Source organism: Asterias amurensis, chromosome 3, assembly GCF_032118995.1.
Source record: "Asterias amurensis chromosome 3, ASM3211899v1".
Classification (NCBI taxonomy): Eukaryota; Metazoa; Echinodermata; class Asteroidea; order Forcipulatida; family Asteriidae; genus Asterias; species Asterias amurensis.
The window spans coordinates 23,385,825-23,403,463 of NC_092650.1; the positions used below are offsets into that span (position 1 = coordinate 23,385,825).

Sequence of the window (17,639 nt, forward strand, 5' to 3'; positions counted from 1 at the left end):
TGACTGCATGAAAAGACCCCACTAATAAACCCTTCACAGAACCCGTCCTCAGAGTAATTAAACCCCGGTAGAATTTCTTCAAATTTTTAGAATCTTTTATTGAGGAATGAAGCTTAATAAATAATATTTTTTCATGTTTTTCCGATGTATAGTTGTCAACTTATTCAAAGTTAAAGTCATCTCAAACGTTTGGGGTTCATCGATTTCCCAGTACCGCCAATACAGCGTATAGTTAACAGGCACGCTGACTGCATGAAAAGACCCCACTAATAAACCCTTCACAGAACCCGTCCTCAGAGTAATTAAACCCCGGTAGAATTTCTTCAAATTTTTAGAATCTTTTATTGAGGAATGAAGCTTAATAAATAATATTTTTTCATGTTTTTCCGATGTATAGTTGTCAACTTATTCAAAGTTAAAGTCATCTCAAACGTTTGGGGTTCATCGATTTCCCAGTACCGCCAATACAGCGTATAGTTAACAGGCACGCTGACTGCATGAAAAGACCCCACTAATAAACCCTTCACAGAACCCGTCCTCAGAGTAATTAAACCCCGGTAGAATTTCTTCAAATTTTTAGAATCTTTTATTGAGGAATGAAGCTTAATAAATAATATTTTTTCATGTTTTTCCGATGTATAGTTGTCAACTTATTCAAAGTTAAAGTCATCTCAAACGTTTGGGGTTCATCGATTTCCCAGTACCGCCAATACAGCGTATAGTTAACAGGCACGCTGACTGCATGAAAAGACCCCACTAATAAACCCTTCACAGAACCCGTCCTCAGAGTAATTAAACCCCGGTAGAATTTCTTCAAATTTTTAGAATCTTTTATTGAGGAATGAAGCTTAATAAATAATATTTTTTCATGTTTTTCCGATGTATAGTTGTCAACTTATTCAAAGTTAAAGTCATCTCAAACGTTTGGGGTTCATCGATTTCCCAGTACCGCCAATACAGCGTATAGTTAACAGGCACGCTGACTGCATGAAAAGACCCCACTAATAAACCCTTCACAGAACCCGTCCTCATAGTAGTTAAACCTCGGCAGAATTTTTTTAAATTTCTAGGATCTATTAATGAAGAATGTAGCTTAATAATTAATATTTTTTCATATTTTTCCTATTTATAATTGCTAACTTATTCAAAGTTAAAGTCATCTCAAACGTTTGGGGCTCATCGATTTCCTAGTACCGCCAATACAGCGTATAGTTAACAGGCACGCTGACTGCATGAAAAGACCCCACTAATAAACCCTTCACAGAACCCGTCCTCAGAGTAATTAAACCCCGGTAGAATTTCTTCAAATTTTTAGAATCTTTTATTGAGGAATGAAGCTTAATAAATAATATTTTTTCATGTTTTTCCTATGTATAGTTGTCAACTTATTCAAAGTTAAAGTCATCTCAAACGTTTGGGGCTCATCGATTTCCAAGTACCGCAAAACAGCGTATAGTCAACAGGCACGCTGACTGCATGAAAAGACCCCACTATTATACCCTTCACAGAATCCGTCCTCATAGTATATTAACCTCGGCAGAATTTTTTTTAATTTCTAGGATCTATTATTGAGGAATGAAGCTTTATAAATAATATTTTTTCTTATTTTTCCGATGTATAATTGTCAACTTATTCAAAGTTAAAGTCTTCTCAAACGTTTGGGGTTCATCGATTTCCAAGTACCACCAATACAGCGTATAGTCAACAGGCACGCTAACTGCATGAAAAGACCCCACTAATAAACCCTTCACAGAACCCGTCCTCAGAGTAATTAAACCCCGGTAGAATTTCTTCAAATTTTTAGAATCTTTTATTGAGGAATGAAGCTTAATAAATAATATTTTTTCATGTTTTTCCGATGTATAGTTGTCAACTTATTCAAAGTTAAAGTCATCTCAAACGTTTGGGGTTCATCGATTTCCCAGTACCGCCAATACAGCGTATAGTTAACAGGCACGCTGACTGCATGAAAAGACCCCACTAATAAACCCTTCACAGAACCCGTCCTCATAGTAGTTAAACCTCGGCAGAATTTTTTTAAATTTCTAGGATCTATTAATGAAGAATGTAGCTTAATAATTAATATTTTTTCATATTTTTCCTATTTATAATTGCTAACTTATTCAAAGTTAAAGTCATCTCAAACGTTTGGGGCTCATCGATTTCCCAGTACCGCCAATACAGCGTATAGTCAACACGCACGCTAACTGCATGAAAAGACCCCACTATTATACACCTCACAGAATCCGTCCTCATAGTATTTAAACCTCGGCAGATTTTTTTTTAATTTCTAGGATCTATTATTGAGGAATGAAGCTTTATAAATAATATTTTTTCTTATTTTTCCGATGTATAATTGTCAACTTATTCAAAGTTAAAGTCATCTCAAACGTTTGGGGTTCATCGATTTCCAAGTACCACCAATACAGCGTATAGTCAACAGGCACGCTAACTGCAAGACAAACCCCACTATTATACCCTTCACAGAATCTATCCTCAAAGTATTTAAACCCCGGCAGAATTTCTTCAAATTTTTAGAATCTATTAATGAAGAATGTAGCTTAATAAATTAAAAACATATTCAAAGTTAAAGTCAACTCAAACGTGTGGCTCATCGATTTCAGTGTACACAATACAGCGTGTAGTCAACAGGCACGCTAACTGCAAGAACAGACCCCCACTACCCTTCACAGAACCCATCCTCATAGTATTAAAACATCAACAGAAATTCTTCAACTCTTCAGAATTTATTAGTAGGGAATGTAGCTTGATAAATAATATTTTTTTCATATTTTACCAATGATAGTATTAAAACACGTGTTCTTGCTCACACGTGCGTCGTGGGCGGATTACTCTTCATGCGTGGACAAAACCACTCTGGCTTTTCGGCGATACCTCTAACATGCTACCACCTTTTGAATTGAAATCACAGGCTATAGTTATACTTTATATGTGTACATTTAACATAGATTAAAACAATCAAATGGTTAAAAAAACAAAGGTATACGCTCCCGTTAAGGCATTACAAGGCATCGAGTTTGTTTTATAAAGAACTGCTCGTTTACTTTTATAAGATTTGTTATGCCATAAAAACGAAAAAAAATAAAGAGTGAATTTTCTTTGGGGAGATTAATACTTGGATTAACCAATTGAACACAGAACACACATATTTGAGGATACTCAAACTTTCACCAAAATTCATCGTCTTCGCATTTCTGGTCAGAGACGTCAAGACTGCAACCTTGTGAAAAAGATGCTTTATGGCTTCTAAAACCAAGACGTCTGTCAAGTACTGGTATCTGTAAGGAAAATGGAGAATCCTGTAATGTTGCAACTTCGTAAGCTTGCATTTTAAAATTATCAATATTTGACGGTCCACACCGCCTTCGTGGAGGACGTATGACTAGCGGACACTATAGCTATTTTAACGAAATGTTTTAGCACCATATGAAAACAAATCTTGAAAGCATCCCATTATTTTTTGTTTACCTGTAACATTAGGTAAAATATAGGATTCGTATTTATATACAAACCTTATAATGTTGTATTAGTCTTAAGCCTAATTTTTAAGAAGTTCATTTCAATACAAGTCCCTCAAAGAAACAGTTGTTTCCAAAAATGTTGTGGAAGTCTGGAAACTTTTCATAAAATATAATAGAAACAAAATAAAAAACAATAATAATGTGAACGCTTTTTTCAATATTTTATTAATCATTTTTTTTTTCAATGTATACATTGAACCATACAAAGTAAGAACGCTGCATTATTAGTTAATCCTCCTCTCTTTTTCATTTTGTTGGCCCACAAAAGACTGTTCAAGCGTTGACACTTTGTTTTCATCCATCAGAATAATGATGTGCTTTTAAGATATCGAATCGACTGTATAAGTGTTATGCTTGTGCTTACTGCGGCCGATGACGATATTTCAACTTTTGAAGACGGCTGGTCAAAGTTTTCGGAAAGTTGAAGCTCTTAGGTGACACGAGTGAAAATAGCCCCCTGTTAACACGGAAATCGATGAGTCCCAAATGAAAAAAATTATATACTAAGCTACATTCCTCAACAATAGATTCTAAAAATTTGAAGAAATTCCGTCGAGGTTTAAATACTATAAGAATAGGTTCTGTGAAGGGTATAATAGTGGGGATCTGTTATTACAGTCAGCGTGCTTGTTGACTATACGCTGTGTTGGCGGTACTTGGAAATCGATGAGCCCCAAACGTTTGAGATGACTTTAACTTTGAATAAGTTGACAACTATACATAGGAAAAATATGAAAAAATATTAATTATTAAGCTACATTCTTCATTAATAGATTCTAAAAATTTGAAGAAATTCCGTCGAGGTTTAACTACTATGAGGACGGGTTCTGTGAAGGGTATATTAGCGGGGTCTTTATATGCACTTAGCGTGCGTGTTCATTATACGCTGTATTGGCGGTACTAGGAAATCGATGAGCCCCAAACGTTTGAGATGACTTTAACTTTAAATAAGTTGACAACTATACATCGGAAAAATATGAAAAAATATTAATTATTAAGCTACATTCTTCATTAATAGATTCTAAAACTTTGAAGAAATTCTACCGGGGTTTAAATACTTTGGGGACGGGTTCTGTGAAGGGTATATTAGTGGGGTCTTTTCATGCAGTCAGCGTGCGTGTTCATTATACGCTGTATTGGCGGTACTAGGAAATCGATGAGCCCCAAACGTTTGAGATGACTTTAACTTTAAATAAGTTGACAACTATACATCGGAAAAATATGAAAAAATATTAATTATTAAGCTACATTCTTCATTAACAGATTCTAAAAATTTGAAGAAATTCCGTCAAGGTTTAACTACTATGAGGACGGGTTCTGTGAAGGGTATATTAGTGGGGTCTTTATATGCACTTAGCGTGCGTGTTCATTATACGCTGTATTGGCGGTACTAGGAAATCGATGAGCCCCAAACGTTTGAGATGACTTTAACTTTGAATAAGTTGACAACTATACATAGGAAAAATATGAAAAAATATTAATTATTAAGCTACATTCTTCATTAATAGATTCTAAAAATTTGAAGAAATTCCGTCGAGGTTTAACTACTATGAGGACGGGTTCTGTGAAGGGTATATTAGTGGGGTCTTTATATGCACTAAGCGTGCGTGTTCATTATACGCTGTATTGGCGGTACTAGGAAATCGATGAGCCCCAAACGTTTGAGATGACTTTAACTTTGAATAAGTTGACAACTATACATAGGAAAAATATGAAAAAATATTAATTATTAAGCTACATTCTTCATTAATAGATTCTAAAAATTTGAAGAAATTCCGTCGAGGTTTAATTACTATGAGGACGGGTTCTGTGAAGGGTATATTAGTGGGGTCTTTATATGCACTTAGCGTGCGTGTTCATTATACGCTGTATTGGCGGTACTAGGAAATCGATGAGCCCCAAACGTTTGAGATGACTTTAACTTTGAATAAGTTGACAACTATACATCGGAAAAATATGAAAAAATATTAATTATTAAGCTACATTCTTCATTAATAGATTCTAAAAATTTGAAGAAATTCCGTCGAGGTTTAATTACTATGAGGACGGGTTCTGTGAAGGGTATATTAGCGGGGTCTTTATATGCACTTAGCGTGCGTGTTCATTATACGCTGTATTGTGTACACGGCCAATCGTGGGAAGTGTAAGGACTGTTGCTGCCAGTTTAGTGTAGCCTTATTACTTCGGATACTAATAGTGTGTACCAATGAACCCCAAACGTTTGAGAATAAGCGTCCACCTTCACAGTTGGTGTATCTCAACATATGCATACAATAACAAACCTGTGAAAATTTGAGCTCAATCGATCATCGAACTTGCGAGATAATAATGAAGGTAAAAAACACCCCTGTCACACGAAGTTGTGTGCGTTTAGATGATTGATTTCGAGACATCAAGTTCTAAATCTGGGGTATCGAAATCAAATTCGTGGGAAATTACTTCTTTCTAGAAAACTATGGCACTTCAGAGGGAGCCGTTTCTCACAGTGCTTTATACCATCAACCTCTTCCTATTACTCGTCACCAAGAAAGGTTTTATGCTAATAATTATTTTGAGTAATTACCAATAGTGTCCACTGCCTTTAAGCATTGCTGTAAGTTTATCCTCTAATCATTTGGACAATTCAATACTAACGAGCAAAAGCCGCTTTTGGAAGGGGAACAAAAATGTCACGAAAAAGGAAAACAAAAAGGGCTTTCGAAACATAACGTTGTGGCCAATTGGACATAAATTTGAGTTTGCAGACTCCCATTCAACCTTCCAGCACATTATGTTACGGGTCCACAATTTTGATCAATGGTAAACAATTAATGGACATTTGCCATTCAATATCATTTATAATCACATAGACAGCCTATATAAAGCCTTTCTTATCGGGCTATTTATCAGGTTATTTAAAGAACTGCAGTTTGGAGTAGAAACTGCAGTTCGGAACCAACCCTAGATGACCCCTGAAGCTATGATGGAGGTTGGTGGCGGATAACAACAACTCGCATTGCGACATTCAGGATAAACCACAATAATGGTTGCCGATTTGAGTGATTATTACGTGTGACAGATATACAAGAAGCTAGTTTAATGGTGTTCATCATCTTTATCGGTGGCTTCCCAAAGAGTCTTCTAGCACACCCATTCAACGAAGATACCTCTTGCAGAATCATTGGTAGTGTGGTAAGACAGACATTGTGTCCCGTCCAGTAGTTCTTGGATTTTAAAGTAGGTCTACTATTGGCTTCCTTCACGTTCAACTTTTAGTTTTGCCCGCTTCAAATTGTTACAGCATGGACTCGGTAAGTATAAACTCTGCTGTATGGAAGTGTTATATAATTGTTATGTGGTTCTTTTAAAGGCAGTGGACACTATTGGTAATTACTTAAAATAATTATTAACATCAAACCTTACTTGGTAACGAGTAATGGGGAGAGGTTGGTGGAATAAAACATTGTTAGAAACGGCTCCCTCTGAGGTGACGTAGTTTTCGAGAAGGAAGTAATTTTCCACGAATTTGATTTCGAGACCTTAGATTTAGAATTTGACTGGTCTGGAAATCAAACATCTGAAAGCACACAATTCCGTGTGACAAGGTTTTTTTTTTTTCATTACTATCTCGCAACTTCGACTACCAATTAAGCTCAAATTTTCACAGGTGTATTATTTTGTGCATATGTTGAGATACACCAAGTGAGAAGACAGTACTTGTCTCTGATAATTACCAATAGTGTCTAGTGTCTTTAATTTGAATCTATTATTATTCTTTGATCTGACTTGGACTTTGTACCTTTTCTTATCCTTGTTTTTATTTTAGATTGCGTGTTCCAAGTAATTCTAGCAAAAGTGCACGTTCTCGTTGTTTTTGCATAGAAGTAACGCGGTTCGTTGTAATATGTACCTTGTTGGGGTAAATTATTGTGTCTTTACATTGGGTTTTGTTTTATAATATCTTTTAATATCTGTTGTGTTTTGGGTCTTGGCTAAGGTTGTACCGAAATTTACTGTGTCCCATAGGCAGTCTTCTGGTAAATACTCAAACAAAATAAAAGCATAAAAAACTTACCTGATAAACGACCAATGGATGATGTTGTTAGTTCAAAACATTGTGAGAAACGGCTCCCTCCAAAGTATAAACGTAGTTTTTGAGAAACGAGGTAGTGTCATCTGAAAAGCAGACAAACCTTTTTTATTCTCTAACCTTCGATGACCAAATTGAGTCTAGATTTTCACAGATATATTGTTTTATGCGTATATATTTGGGGTACACTAAGTATTAGAATAATGGTCTTTGACTTAGGAAGGGTTCTGTGAAATCGACCCCTTGTACACTGCACATGACAACTATAATTTACGTACATTTATACTAAAGGTGTCCCAGGGGTCGATTTCACAAAACCCTTCCTATAACTTCCTTTCCTAATCCTTCCTCACATTGGCTATAGGAGTAGTTCTAGGAAATTCTAATAGATAGGACTAGTCTTAAGTTGAGGCAAGCAAGGTCTTAACTTCAAATCTATAGTTTTACCCCGTTGTGAAATCAACCGATGTGCTTATAAAGATTTGTTTAAAGATGGTGGATTGTTTGCTGACAATAAAATCTGTTTGTTTATACTTTCATATACTATCTGACCATTGTTACCATTGCGAATGTGAGTCAACGGGGGAAGACCTGTTTTATTGTTAGGGTCTCAGTAAATAAGTAAAACAGAAGTTGGGAACTGCTTTGGTTCACAATCAGAATAGATCAAATAGAATAAAATAACTGTGTATATTTGGTTTGCGGTAACACCAGGTGTGTATCTACTTGTCAGGTAGAGTTTGTTCTTAGAGGACTGTCTTGCTTTACTCTACTGCCGCGGAGTAGATAATCAGGGGTTCGGGAGACTTCTCAGTTCTGATAAAAACTGTCCTGCTTTTTAACTATTACCAAGGCGGATGGTATAGAAAATAGACTGGACTACTACTATTTTAGCTTATAGGATCGTAATTAACCGTACTGCCGCGGAGTCAGTTCTGAATATTGGTGTCAACATTTCGACTAGCTTGCTCTAGCCATCGTCAGGAGACTGACGATAAAATAACTATTAACACTTTGAATACATCAGGTTATTTTTTTTACGGACTTGCATGGAAATATCTGGAACGTCTTCTTACTCTTTGTTTGTTTGCAGACTGCAGGACAGTGGATATAGAACCTTTTACTGGCAAAGTATTGTGAACAAAATGGCCGACTCCGGTGAGTCGAGTACGATTCGCAATGAACTGAGGAAACACCAGCGGTATTTGATGGTATACATCGCCTTTGTGGAGTTGTTCATCGTAATGGGACCTCTTTATAACTACAGTATTTTGTTCTTGAGTTTCCAGAAAGAATTTCACACCAGTGCTGCTCTGACGGGTAAGTCGTGCTAGTTGTTAAGCATAAATTGTGTACCTAAAACAGGTTCCGATTATTGTGTGAGTTAGAATCATACAGACTAATTATGTAAGCAGTTATCAAATTATAAAAATGTTTATTAGTCAAACCGATTAAAAAGTGGTTTTAACATTATGTGTTTATAAACATTAACACAGACTTTACATTGTATTTTACCCTAACAACTTCAGAGTACCCTAATTCCGACGCATGATTCTAGAACAAGTTCAACCGTCAACTCATGGTGCCCATCAATTACATTCAAGAAAAAACAAACATTATCACACACCTTTGCAATAAACTCACTCAGCTTCCATCCCTCCCCATCCCCTCAACTCCTCCCCTCCAACTCCTCCCCTCCAACTCCTCCCCTCCAACTCCTCCCCTCCAACTCCTCCTCTCAAACTCCTCCCCTCCAACTCCTCCCCTCCAACTCCTCCCCTCCAACTCCTCCTCTCAAACTCCTCCCCTCCAACTCCTCCTCTCAAACTCCTCCCCTCCAACTCCTCCCCTCCAACTTCTCCTCTCAAACTCCTCCCCTCCAACTCCTCCTCTCAAACTCCTCCCCTTCCCCTCAAACTCCTCCCCTCCAAGTCCTCCTCTCAAACTCCTCCCCTCCAACTTCTCTCCTCCTCTTCCACCCCCCGCTCCTCCTCCTCCTCCGCCTCATCCTTCTCCCATTGTTGTCAGTCCGTCTTTTTGTTTATTCCGACTTCGCTTGCGGCACTCTTAGTTGCAAGGGTCTATTTTACAGTCACTTAAAATGTTTCTCTTCACTGTGTTTTGTTCTTTCTTTATTTTCCAACATTGACTACAGGATGGGTTGGGTCAATCGCAAACGCGATCTTCGGTATTTGTGGCCCGTTATGTGCACCTCTTATACTTCGCTTTGGTCTCCGCACAATGACTCTAGTTTCCTCAGTGATTTTTTCAATTGGACTGGCAGCAACGTCATTTGTTCCATCTCTTCTTTATGCATACTTTACGTTTGGGATCTTAGTTGGTGTCGGGGCAGGTACAGTGGTACAAGCCGTGATGACGCTGGTCGTTCACTGGTTCCCAGGAAAGAGCTGCACACGTGGCCTGGCGATGGCCTTAGTGGGTACATCTTGCTGTAAGTACCTCATCCAATAACCAATACTAAGAAATTTCAAACAACAGTTTCCAAACACCTATCGTGGCGTGTCCAGGGTAAGAGCACGTACAAATACCGAAAACAAGTAAATAGAGAATTTTTTATAAAAAGTTGTTTTTTATTTCTTAAATAAATTATTTCGTGTTCAACGAACGTTTTACATTATTTTATTGGTTTTATTTTGTTTTGCTTTACTTTTCATTATACATGTAATAGGCGTTCTCACATTTGTGCCTCTGTTCAACACGCTTACATCAGCATACGGCTGGCGAAACGCCCTACGCATTGTCAGCGGTGGAAGTTTGGTGATAACTTTAGTTCATGGCTGTTTCATTGTTGAACCGGAACAAGTTGAAACTTCGAAGAGCATCACCGAAGAAGGAGGGGGCTACAAAATGGTGGAGACCGACATTGGGGAGAAGGACGACGGTGATCAGCCACGCGTCGTCACAGAGACTGTAGGGAAGAGAATTTATAAACTTCTTCATCAATCTGAAGCATGGCTATGGCTCACAGCTGGTGTTCTCCTCAACATTGGATGGACTTTTGTCGCCATAAATTTCGTAAGAGACAGAGGTTTAACTCAACGGAAATTGTTTTTTATAAATACTTGTTGCCAGCTAAATTGTAACTTACGATAAGCATTGTTTTTAGAAGCGCATTGATCAGATAGTTTTAAATACATCCACTAGCATTCAACCAACCCTTAAAGGAACACGTTGCCTTGGATCGGTCGAGTTGGTCTTTGAAAAGCGTTTGTAACCGTTTTTATAAAATGCATATGGGTAGAAAGATGTTGTAAAAGTAGAATACAATGATCCACACAAACATGCCTCGAAATTGCGTGGTTTTCCTTTTACCTCGTCGACTAACACGTCGGCCAGTTATGGGGGTCAAAATTTTGACTCCCATAAATGGCCGACCATGTTAGTTCGCACAGTAGAAGGAAAACCCCGCAATTTCGAGGCAAACTTGTGTGGATCATTGTATTCTACTTTAAAACATCTTTCCAACCATATGCATTTTATAAAAAAAAACGGTTACAAACGCTTTTGTTTTAACCAACTCGACCAATCCAAGGCAACGTGTTCCTTTAACGAAGTTTATTCTTAACAACAGTTTTAGCTTTGTGAAGGTTAATAATTGGACATTTTTCTCATCCCCTTACTTCGATTCAGCCCATTTAAATAACCTATGTATTTTCAATGGTTTTAAATGATAGTTTCTCAATTTTACATAGTATCTTGCACGGACATATTCCTCCGCAAGACCGTCGCCGGACTCAAGCCCTGGTGTTTTTGTACAACAGAGTGTGGGTTCGAGAGTCGAGACAGTTTTGTCCTTAAAGGAACACGTTGCCTTGGATCGGTCGAGTTGGTCTTTGAAAAGCGTTTGTTACCGTTTGTTTTAAAATGCACACGGTTTAAAAGTAGAATATAATGATCCACACAAGTGTGCCTCGAAATTGCGTGGTTTTCCCTATACTGTGCGAACTAACACGGTTGGCCATTTATGGGAGTCAACTTTTTGACACGGTTGGCCATTTATGGGAGTCAACTTTTTGACTCCCATAAATGGCCGACCGTGTTAGTTCGCGACGTAAAAGTAAAACCGTACAATTTTGAGTGATACTTGTGTGGATCATTGTATTCTACTTTTACAACATCTTTCCAACCATATGCATTTTATAACAAACGGTTACAAACGATTTTTATAGACCAAGGCACTTAACAATTATTGCTTCGTCTGTCGGCTGGGACGTAAAGCTGTTGGTTCCGTATGTTTTGTAATGCAACGTGAATATTTTTAGTAACACTAAAGAGAACATAATATGTGGTCCTTTTTTATGCTATGTTTCAAATCATGTTTCCTGCCCCTTTTACAGGCAAGTTTCATGGAGTACGACCTGCACTTCACGGCTAATCAGATTTCAATTACTTTTGTACTCTTTGCTGTCGGTGAAATTATTGGGAAATGTTGCTTCTCTGCCTTCGGAGGTCGTATTCCTTTCCTGAAACTGTACTGTGTAGCTGCCGGTAGCTTACTCGGTGGAGCTGCCTCTGGTGTAATGATACTACTGCGGACAGTTCCCCTTATGTATACAGTCGCAGCATGTGAGTAGTTCATAAAGTAAACACATTCATATAGCTGTTTGGCCAAATAACAAACAATACCAGTTGATCGTCCGGATTGTTCAAAAAAGAGGAGGATGAGGGCCTTACTAGTTACTATTTACTATTTTTTTTCAAGATGGCCGCTAAGTATTTCAAATCAAACATGCCATCAATTCTTCTTTCACTAAAAGATTTGCTGATAGGCATTCACTAATATTGTTTTATGAAACAGGCGGTTACAAATGTTCGAGAGCAAATCAAAAAATAGTAAGTTGTAAAAAAAAGGATGCGGCCTCCAAAAGGATGCGGGCGGGGACGATCAACTGGTATGTTTTTTATTTGGCCGCAGCCAAGCACAAAACAGCTTTATTTATACCAGAGTAAGGATATCATACAATCTATACCATATGTGGAAGTGTTTTCAAGAAAATGTATTAAAGTGTTAAAGGTTGTTGGTTTCTCTGCCATACAGAGGTACGTTTTTGGCGGTCGTAACCAATAACTGTTTCGGTTGAGTTGCCCACTGGTTAAACACTGACCAATGACCGAAACAGTTAATGCTTACGACCACCAAAACGCACTCCTCATCTCTGTGTTCCTTGTTATTGTTTGTTTGTAGTAACGGGGTTGTTCCGTTCTGCGTGCTATACGATGAGCTTTATAGCTGGCCTGGAACTTTTTGGAGAATATGGTGCAGACATCGTCGTTATGATACCGAACATTCCTTATGCTATCGGTGTCTTAATTGGTGCACCGGTTTCAGGTAAGTGTTGCTTATGAACAGGGTCCAATTTCATACAGCTGTTTAGCACGAAAATGTGCTTCGCATTAAATTTCTTGATAAAAAGAGGATTACCAACAAAATTTCTATTTGTTGCATATTGCTGGTTACTGGTAATCAGGGGTTGGTTGCTTATCTTGAAAATCATTTGGAAATTTGGTTTATAATCCTGTTGTCATCAAGAAAGAAATTTCATGCTAAGCAAATTTTCATGCTTAGCAGCTCTATGAAATTTGGCCCAGGCACTTAATGAGCGAAAATGGCAAGTCGTAATCTTTGCTGAATTTCTATGGTGTCTTTGAATTATGAGCACTCAAGGGTTCGCTGTATTCCCGTCAATTAGATCAACGTGCTAAATACTAACACTAGAAGGTTAAATAAAATAATGTATGAAGATAATCGATACCAGGCTTGAAGAAGGTTTTTATTGCGTAGAGGCATACGATTGTTCCACCTAAAAGTGTTCCAACCTACAAATTTGCTGGTTATGTTTATCACTGCTTTGTTTTTATTGTAAGGTAAAGTGAATCACAGTATATATGATAAATAAAATAGGCAGCTTCCCTGTTCACTGCGCTTATCAGTGTTGTATAGGTTTTGGGCTCGACTTGCCGTGGCTTGGTTTTGGTATAGGGTGTACCGGTCTTAACTATGCAATACTGGATTGTTATTTACTGCTTTGTTTTTGTTTTCAGGAGTTCTTTACGACTTGACCGGAGACTACACACTTAGCTTGCTTGTCGTACTGGCAACATTCGCATGTTCTGTTGCTCTGATGTTGGCAATACCCGTCCGGAGAAGGATTAAATTGACGTGGAAAAAAAAACGAAGAAGGAACAACCGAAAAGTGCCTTGAACTTGCAAATGCCTAGAGTTGGTCAAGTTCATTTCATTACAGCACCACACATCGTATGAGTACAGACGTATTATGCATCACCTATAGGCACGCAAATAAGTCAAACAAAGACTTTATTTCAAGTCTATGTTTTTTTTCCACTCAAATCTTCGACAAGTCCAGCTGGTCTGGATAACTCTGGACAACTCGAAAACACATTTTGTTGATGCCAACTTTTTGTCTCATTATAAAGTTCGAACATTCCGTTTTAAAAAGGCATTTACATGACTGTGTTGTGTAAATAACTCACGATCATGCCTTGCGGTCGACCCCACTTAATATTGTGAGTAATTATGTAGTAGGCCTATATCTTTGGTCCGAGGGTGACAATTAATTTAGATTGGCCAAAAAGCCACCGCTGTTCAAAGTACTCATAAGTATGGACAGAAAACGTTTTCGTTCAACAAACGGATTTCTTTAAAAAGCTATACTGAGTAGAAATGATACCCTTTTTATGACCCATTCATCATTCATCTAGAAAAATATCAAGGCAAGGTCTTGTAACAGTGGACGAGGGCAGTGGAGTCGTCCACGTTGTATAAAATGTTTGAGGGTAGGGGTTGATGGTTTTTGTAATAAAACATTAAAAAAATATGTACATATCACTCTGATTGTTCTATTAAAGACAGTGGAGACTTTTGGTAATATTGTCCAAGACCATTCTTCTCATTTGGTGTGGCTCAACATGTGCATAAAATAACAAACCTGTAAATATTTGAGCTCAAATGGTCGTCGAAGTTGCGAGAAAATAATGAAAGATAAAAAAAAACACCCTTATCACACGAAGTTGTGTGAATTTAGATTGTTGATTTCGGTACCTCCAATTCTAAATCTGAGGTCTCGAAATCAAATTCGTGGAAAATTACTTCTTTCTCGAAAAATACGTCACTTCAGAGGGAGCTGTTTCTCACAATGTTTTATACTATCAACCTTCTCCCCAATACTCGTCACCAAGGTAAGGTTTTATGTCAATAATTATTTTGAGTAGTTACCAATAGTGAAAAACATCATAAGGCAAGGCCTTGCAACAGTGGACGAGGGCGGTGGAGTCGTCCACGCTGCATAAATTATAGGATGGTATATATGGGGTTGATGGTTTTTGTAATAAAACATAAATTATGTCAATGAATATCACTCTGGGTTTTTTACTATTAATTTTACAATCATGTTTCTCTCTGTGCAGTGGAATATTCGGCGGTCGATCGGACATGTGGCCGTCATGCCCGTGTTTTATCCATTATGATAAAACTAATTTCCCATTTTGAGTTTGTCACCCAAAGTAGGCGTTTTTGTATTTAAACAAAAATCGTAGATGTCACGCGAAATTTTTAATAAGGTTTCCACTATTTTCTCGTGACCCAGATTGGCAATCGATTATAAACTTTTACAGGTTTGTAAGTTTTATGTACATGTATATAATGGGTTACGATAACTGTTTTGAAAGCAGAAACAATTCTGTAATAAACCTAAAATATTGAGTATAAAAATAAGCCATGGCTGTACATTGGGGATCGGACACGTGACAGTATGCGCAGATATCGATGGTTTGACGTTAGTTACCAGAGTAACATGACCGTTAGCAACGTATAGCAAGCGCTTAATCGTGAATTGGATATTATTACCTCTACGCCACGGCAAACCTGCAGTGTCTGGATAGTCGACAGAGCAAGCGGGGAAAACAACAAGAATGAACACCTGGAATTACTTTCGCCTTACTTTCGGAGTTGCTTGGAGAATGTTTCTGTTTTCGTTGCTGGTCGCTATGTGCGCATTTTATCAGTGCGTCCTGTGTGAACTTGCTGGTAAGCTACTTGATCATTACATTCATTTCAATATTAATAGTCAATTCCAGCAAAAATTAGTTCAATCAAAGACCAGTCTTCTCACTTGGTGTATCTCAACACAATATGCACAAACTAACAAGCCTGTGATAATTTGAGCTCAATAATTGGTCGTCGAAGTTTCGAGATAATAATAGAAGAAAAAAACAACACCCTTGTCACATGAAGTTTTGTGCTTTCAGATGCTTGATGTCGAGACCTTAAAACTAATTCTGAGGTCTCGAAATCAAATTTGTGGAAAGTTACTTACTTCTCAAAATGACGGTATTTCAGAGGGAACCGTTTCTCACAATGTTTTATACTATCAACCTTCTCCCCAATACTCGTCACCAAAGTAAGGTTTTATGTCAATCATTATTTTGAGTAGTTACCAATAGTGAAAAACATCATAAGGCAAGGCCTTGCAACAGTGGACGAGGGCGGTGGAGTCGTCCACGCTGCATAAATTATAGGATGGTATATATGGGGTTGATGGTTTTTGTAATAAAACATAAATTATGTCAATGAATATCACTCTGGGTTTTTTACTATTAATTTTACAATCATGTTTCTTTCTGTGCAGTGGAATATTCGGCGGTCGATCGGACAAGTGGCCGTCATGCCAGTGTTTTATCCATTATGATAAAACTAATTTCCCATTTTGAGTTTGTCACCCAAAGTAGGCGTTTTTGTTTTTAAACAAAAATCGTAGATGTCAAGCGAAATTTTTAATTAGGTTTCCACTATTTTCTCGTGACCCAGATTGCCAATCGATTATAAACTGTTACAGGTTTGTAAGTTGTATGTACATCTATATAATGGGTTATGATAACTGTTTTGAAAGCAGAAACAATTCTGTAATAAACCTAAAATATTGAGTATAAAAATAAGCCATGGCTGTACATTGGGGATCGGAAACGTGACAGTATGCGCAGATATCGATGGTTTGACGTTAGTTACCAGAGTAACATGACCGTTAGCAACGTATAGCAAGCGCTTAATCGTGAATTGGATATTATTACCTCTACGCCACGGTGAACCTGTAGTGTCTGGATAGTCGTCAGAGCAAGCGGGGAAAACAACAAGAATGAACACCTGCAATTTCTTTCGCCTGACTTTCGGAGTTGCTTGGAGAATGTTTCTGTTTTCGTTGCTGGTCGCTATGTGCGCATTTTATCAGTGCGTCCTGTGTGAACTTGCTGGTAAGCTACTTGATCATTACATTCATTTCAATATTAATAGTCAATTCCAGCAAAAATTAGTTCAATCAAAGACCAGTCTTCTCACTTGGTGTATCTCAACACAATATGCACAAAATAACAAACCTGTGATAATTTGAGCTCAATTGGTCGTCGAAGTTTCGAGATAATAATGGAAGAAAAAAACAACACCCTTGTCACATGAAGTTGTGTGCTTTCAGATGCTTGATGTCGAGACCTTAAAACTAATTCTGAGGTCTCGAAATCAAATTCGTGGAAAGTTACTTACTTCTCAAAATGACGGTATTTCAGAGGGAGCCGTTTCTCACAATATGTTATACTATCAACAGCTCCTCATTGCTCGTTACAATGTAAGTTTTTATGCTAACTATTGTTTTGAGTAGTGTCCACTGCCTTTAAGTATAAGTTATACAATACTGGTATTGTTGTTTTCTATGGCAAAACTAGTTCAGGTATCATAAACGATCAAATTCACACTTGTTTCCTTAAAGGCAGTGGACACTATTGGTAATTGTCAAAGACTAAACTTCACAGTCGGTGTATCTCAACATATGCATAAAATAACAAACCTGTAAAAAGGTGAGCTCAATCGGTCAACGAACTTGCGAGATAATAATGAAAGAAAATAACACCCTTGTCACACGAAGTTGTGTGCGTTTAGATGGTTGATTTCGAGACGATCAAGTTCTATTATGAGAGCTCGAAATCAAATTCGTGGAAAATTA

The 17,639-nt window shown here is 37.6% G+C and overlaps 1 protein-coding gene across 1 annotated transcript; it reads left to right on the forward strand.

Annotated features, from left to right (window-relative positions):
- The first annotated feature begins 6,522 nt into the window (after positions 1–6,522).
- Positions 6,523–14,420, forward strand: LOC139935195 (monocarboxylate transporter 13-like). Its single transcript, XM_071929671.1, has 7 exons — positions 6,523–6,832; positions 8,705–8,931; positions 9,767–10,063; positions 10,301–10,647; positions 11,970–12,198; positions 12,818–12,961; positions 13,675–14,420. Exons 2-7 carry the CDS (start codon positions 8,757–8,759, stop codon positions 13,833–13,835), a joined length of 1,353 nt encoding a protein of 450 aa, XP_071785772.1. The 5' UTR covers positions 6,523–6,832; positions 8,705–8,756; the 3' UTR covers positions 13,836–14,420.
- The last annotated feature ends 3,219 nt before the right edge of the window (positions 14,421–17,639 follow it).

Excerpts from the sequence above, each read along its gene's own strand:
- LOC139935195 (XM_071929671.1), top strand. The coding sequence starts at position 8,757 with ATGGCCGACTCCGGTGAGTCGAGTACGATTCGCAATGAACTGAGGAAA. Across the intron at positions 8,932-9,766 it reads CACCAGTGCTGCTCTGACGG|GATGGGTTGGGTCAATCGCA; the intron begins GTAAGTCGTGCT and ends CATTGACTACAG. Across the intron at positions 12,199-12,817 it reads TATGTATACAGTCGCAGCAT|TAACGGGGTTGTTCCGTTCT; the intron begins GTGAGTAGTTCA and ends GTTTGTTTGTAG.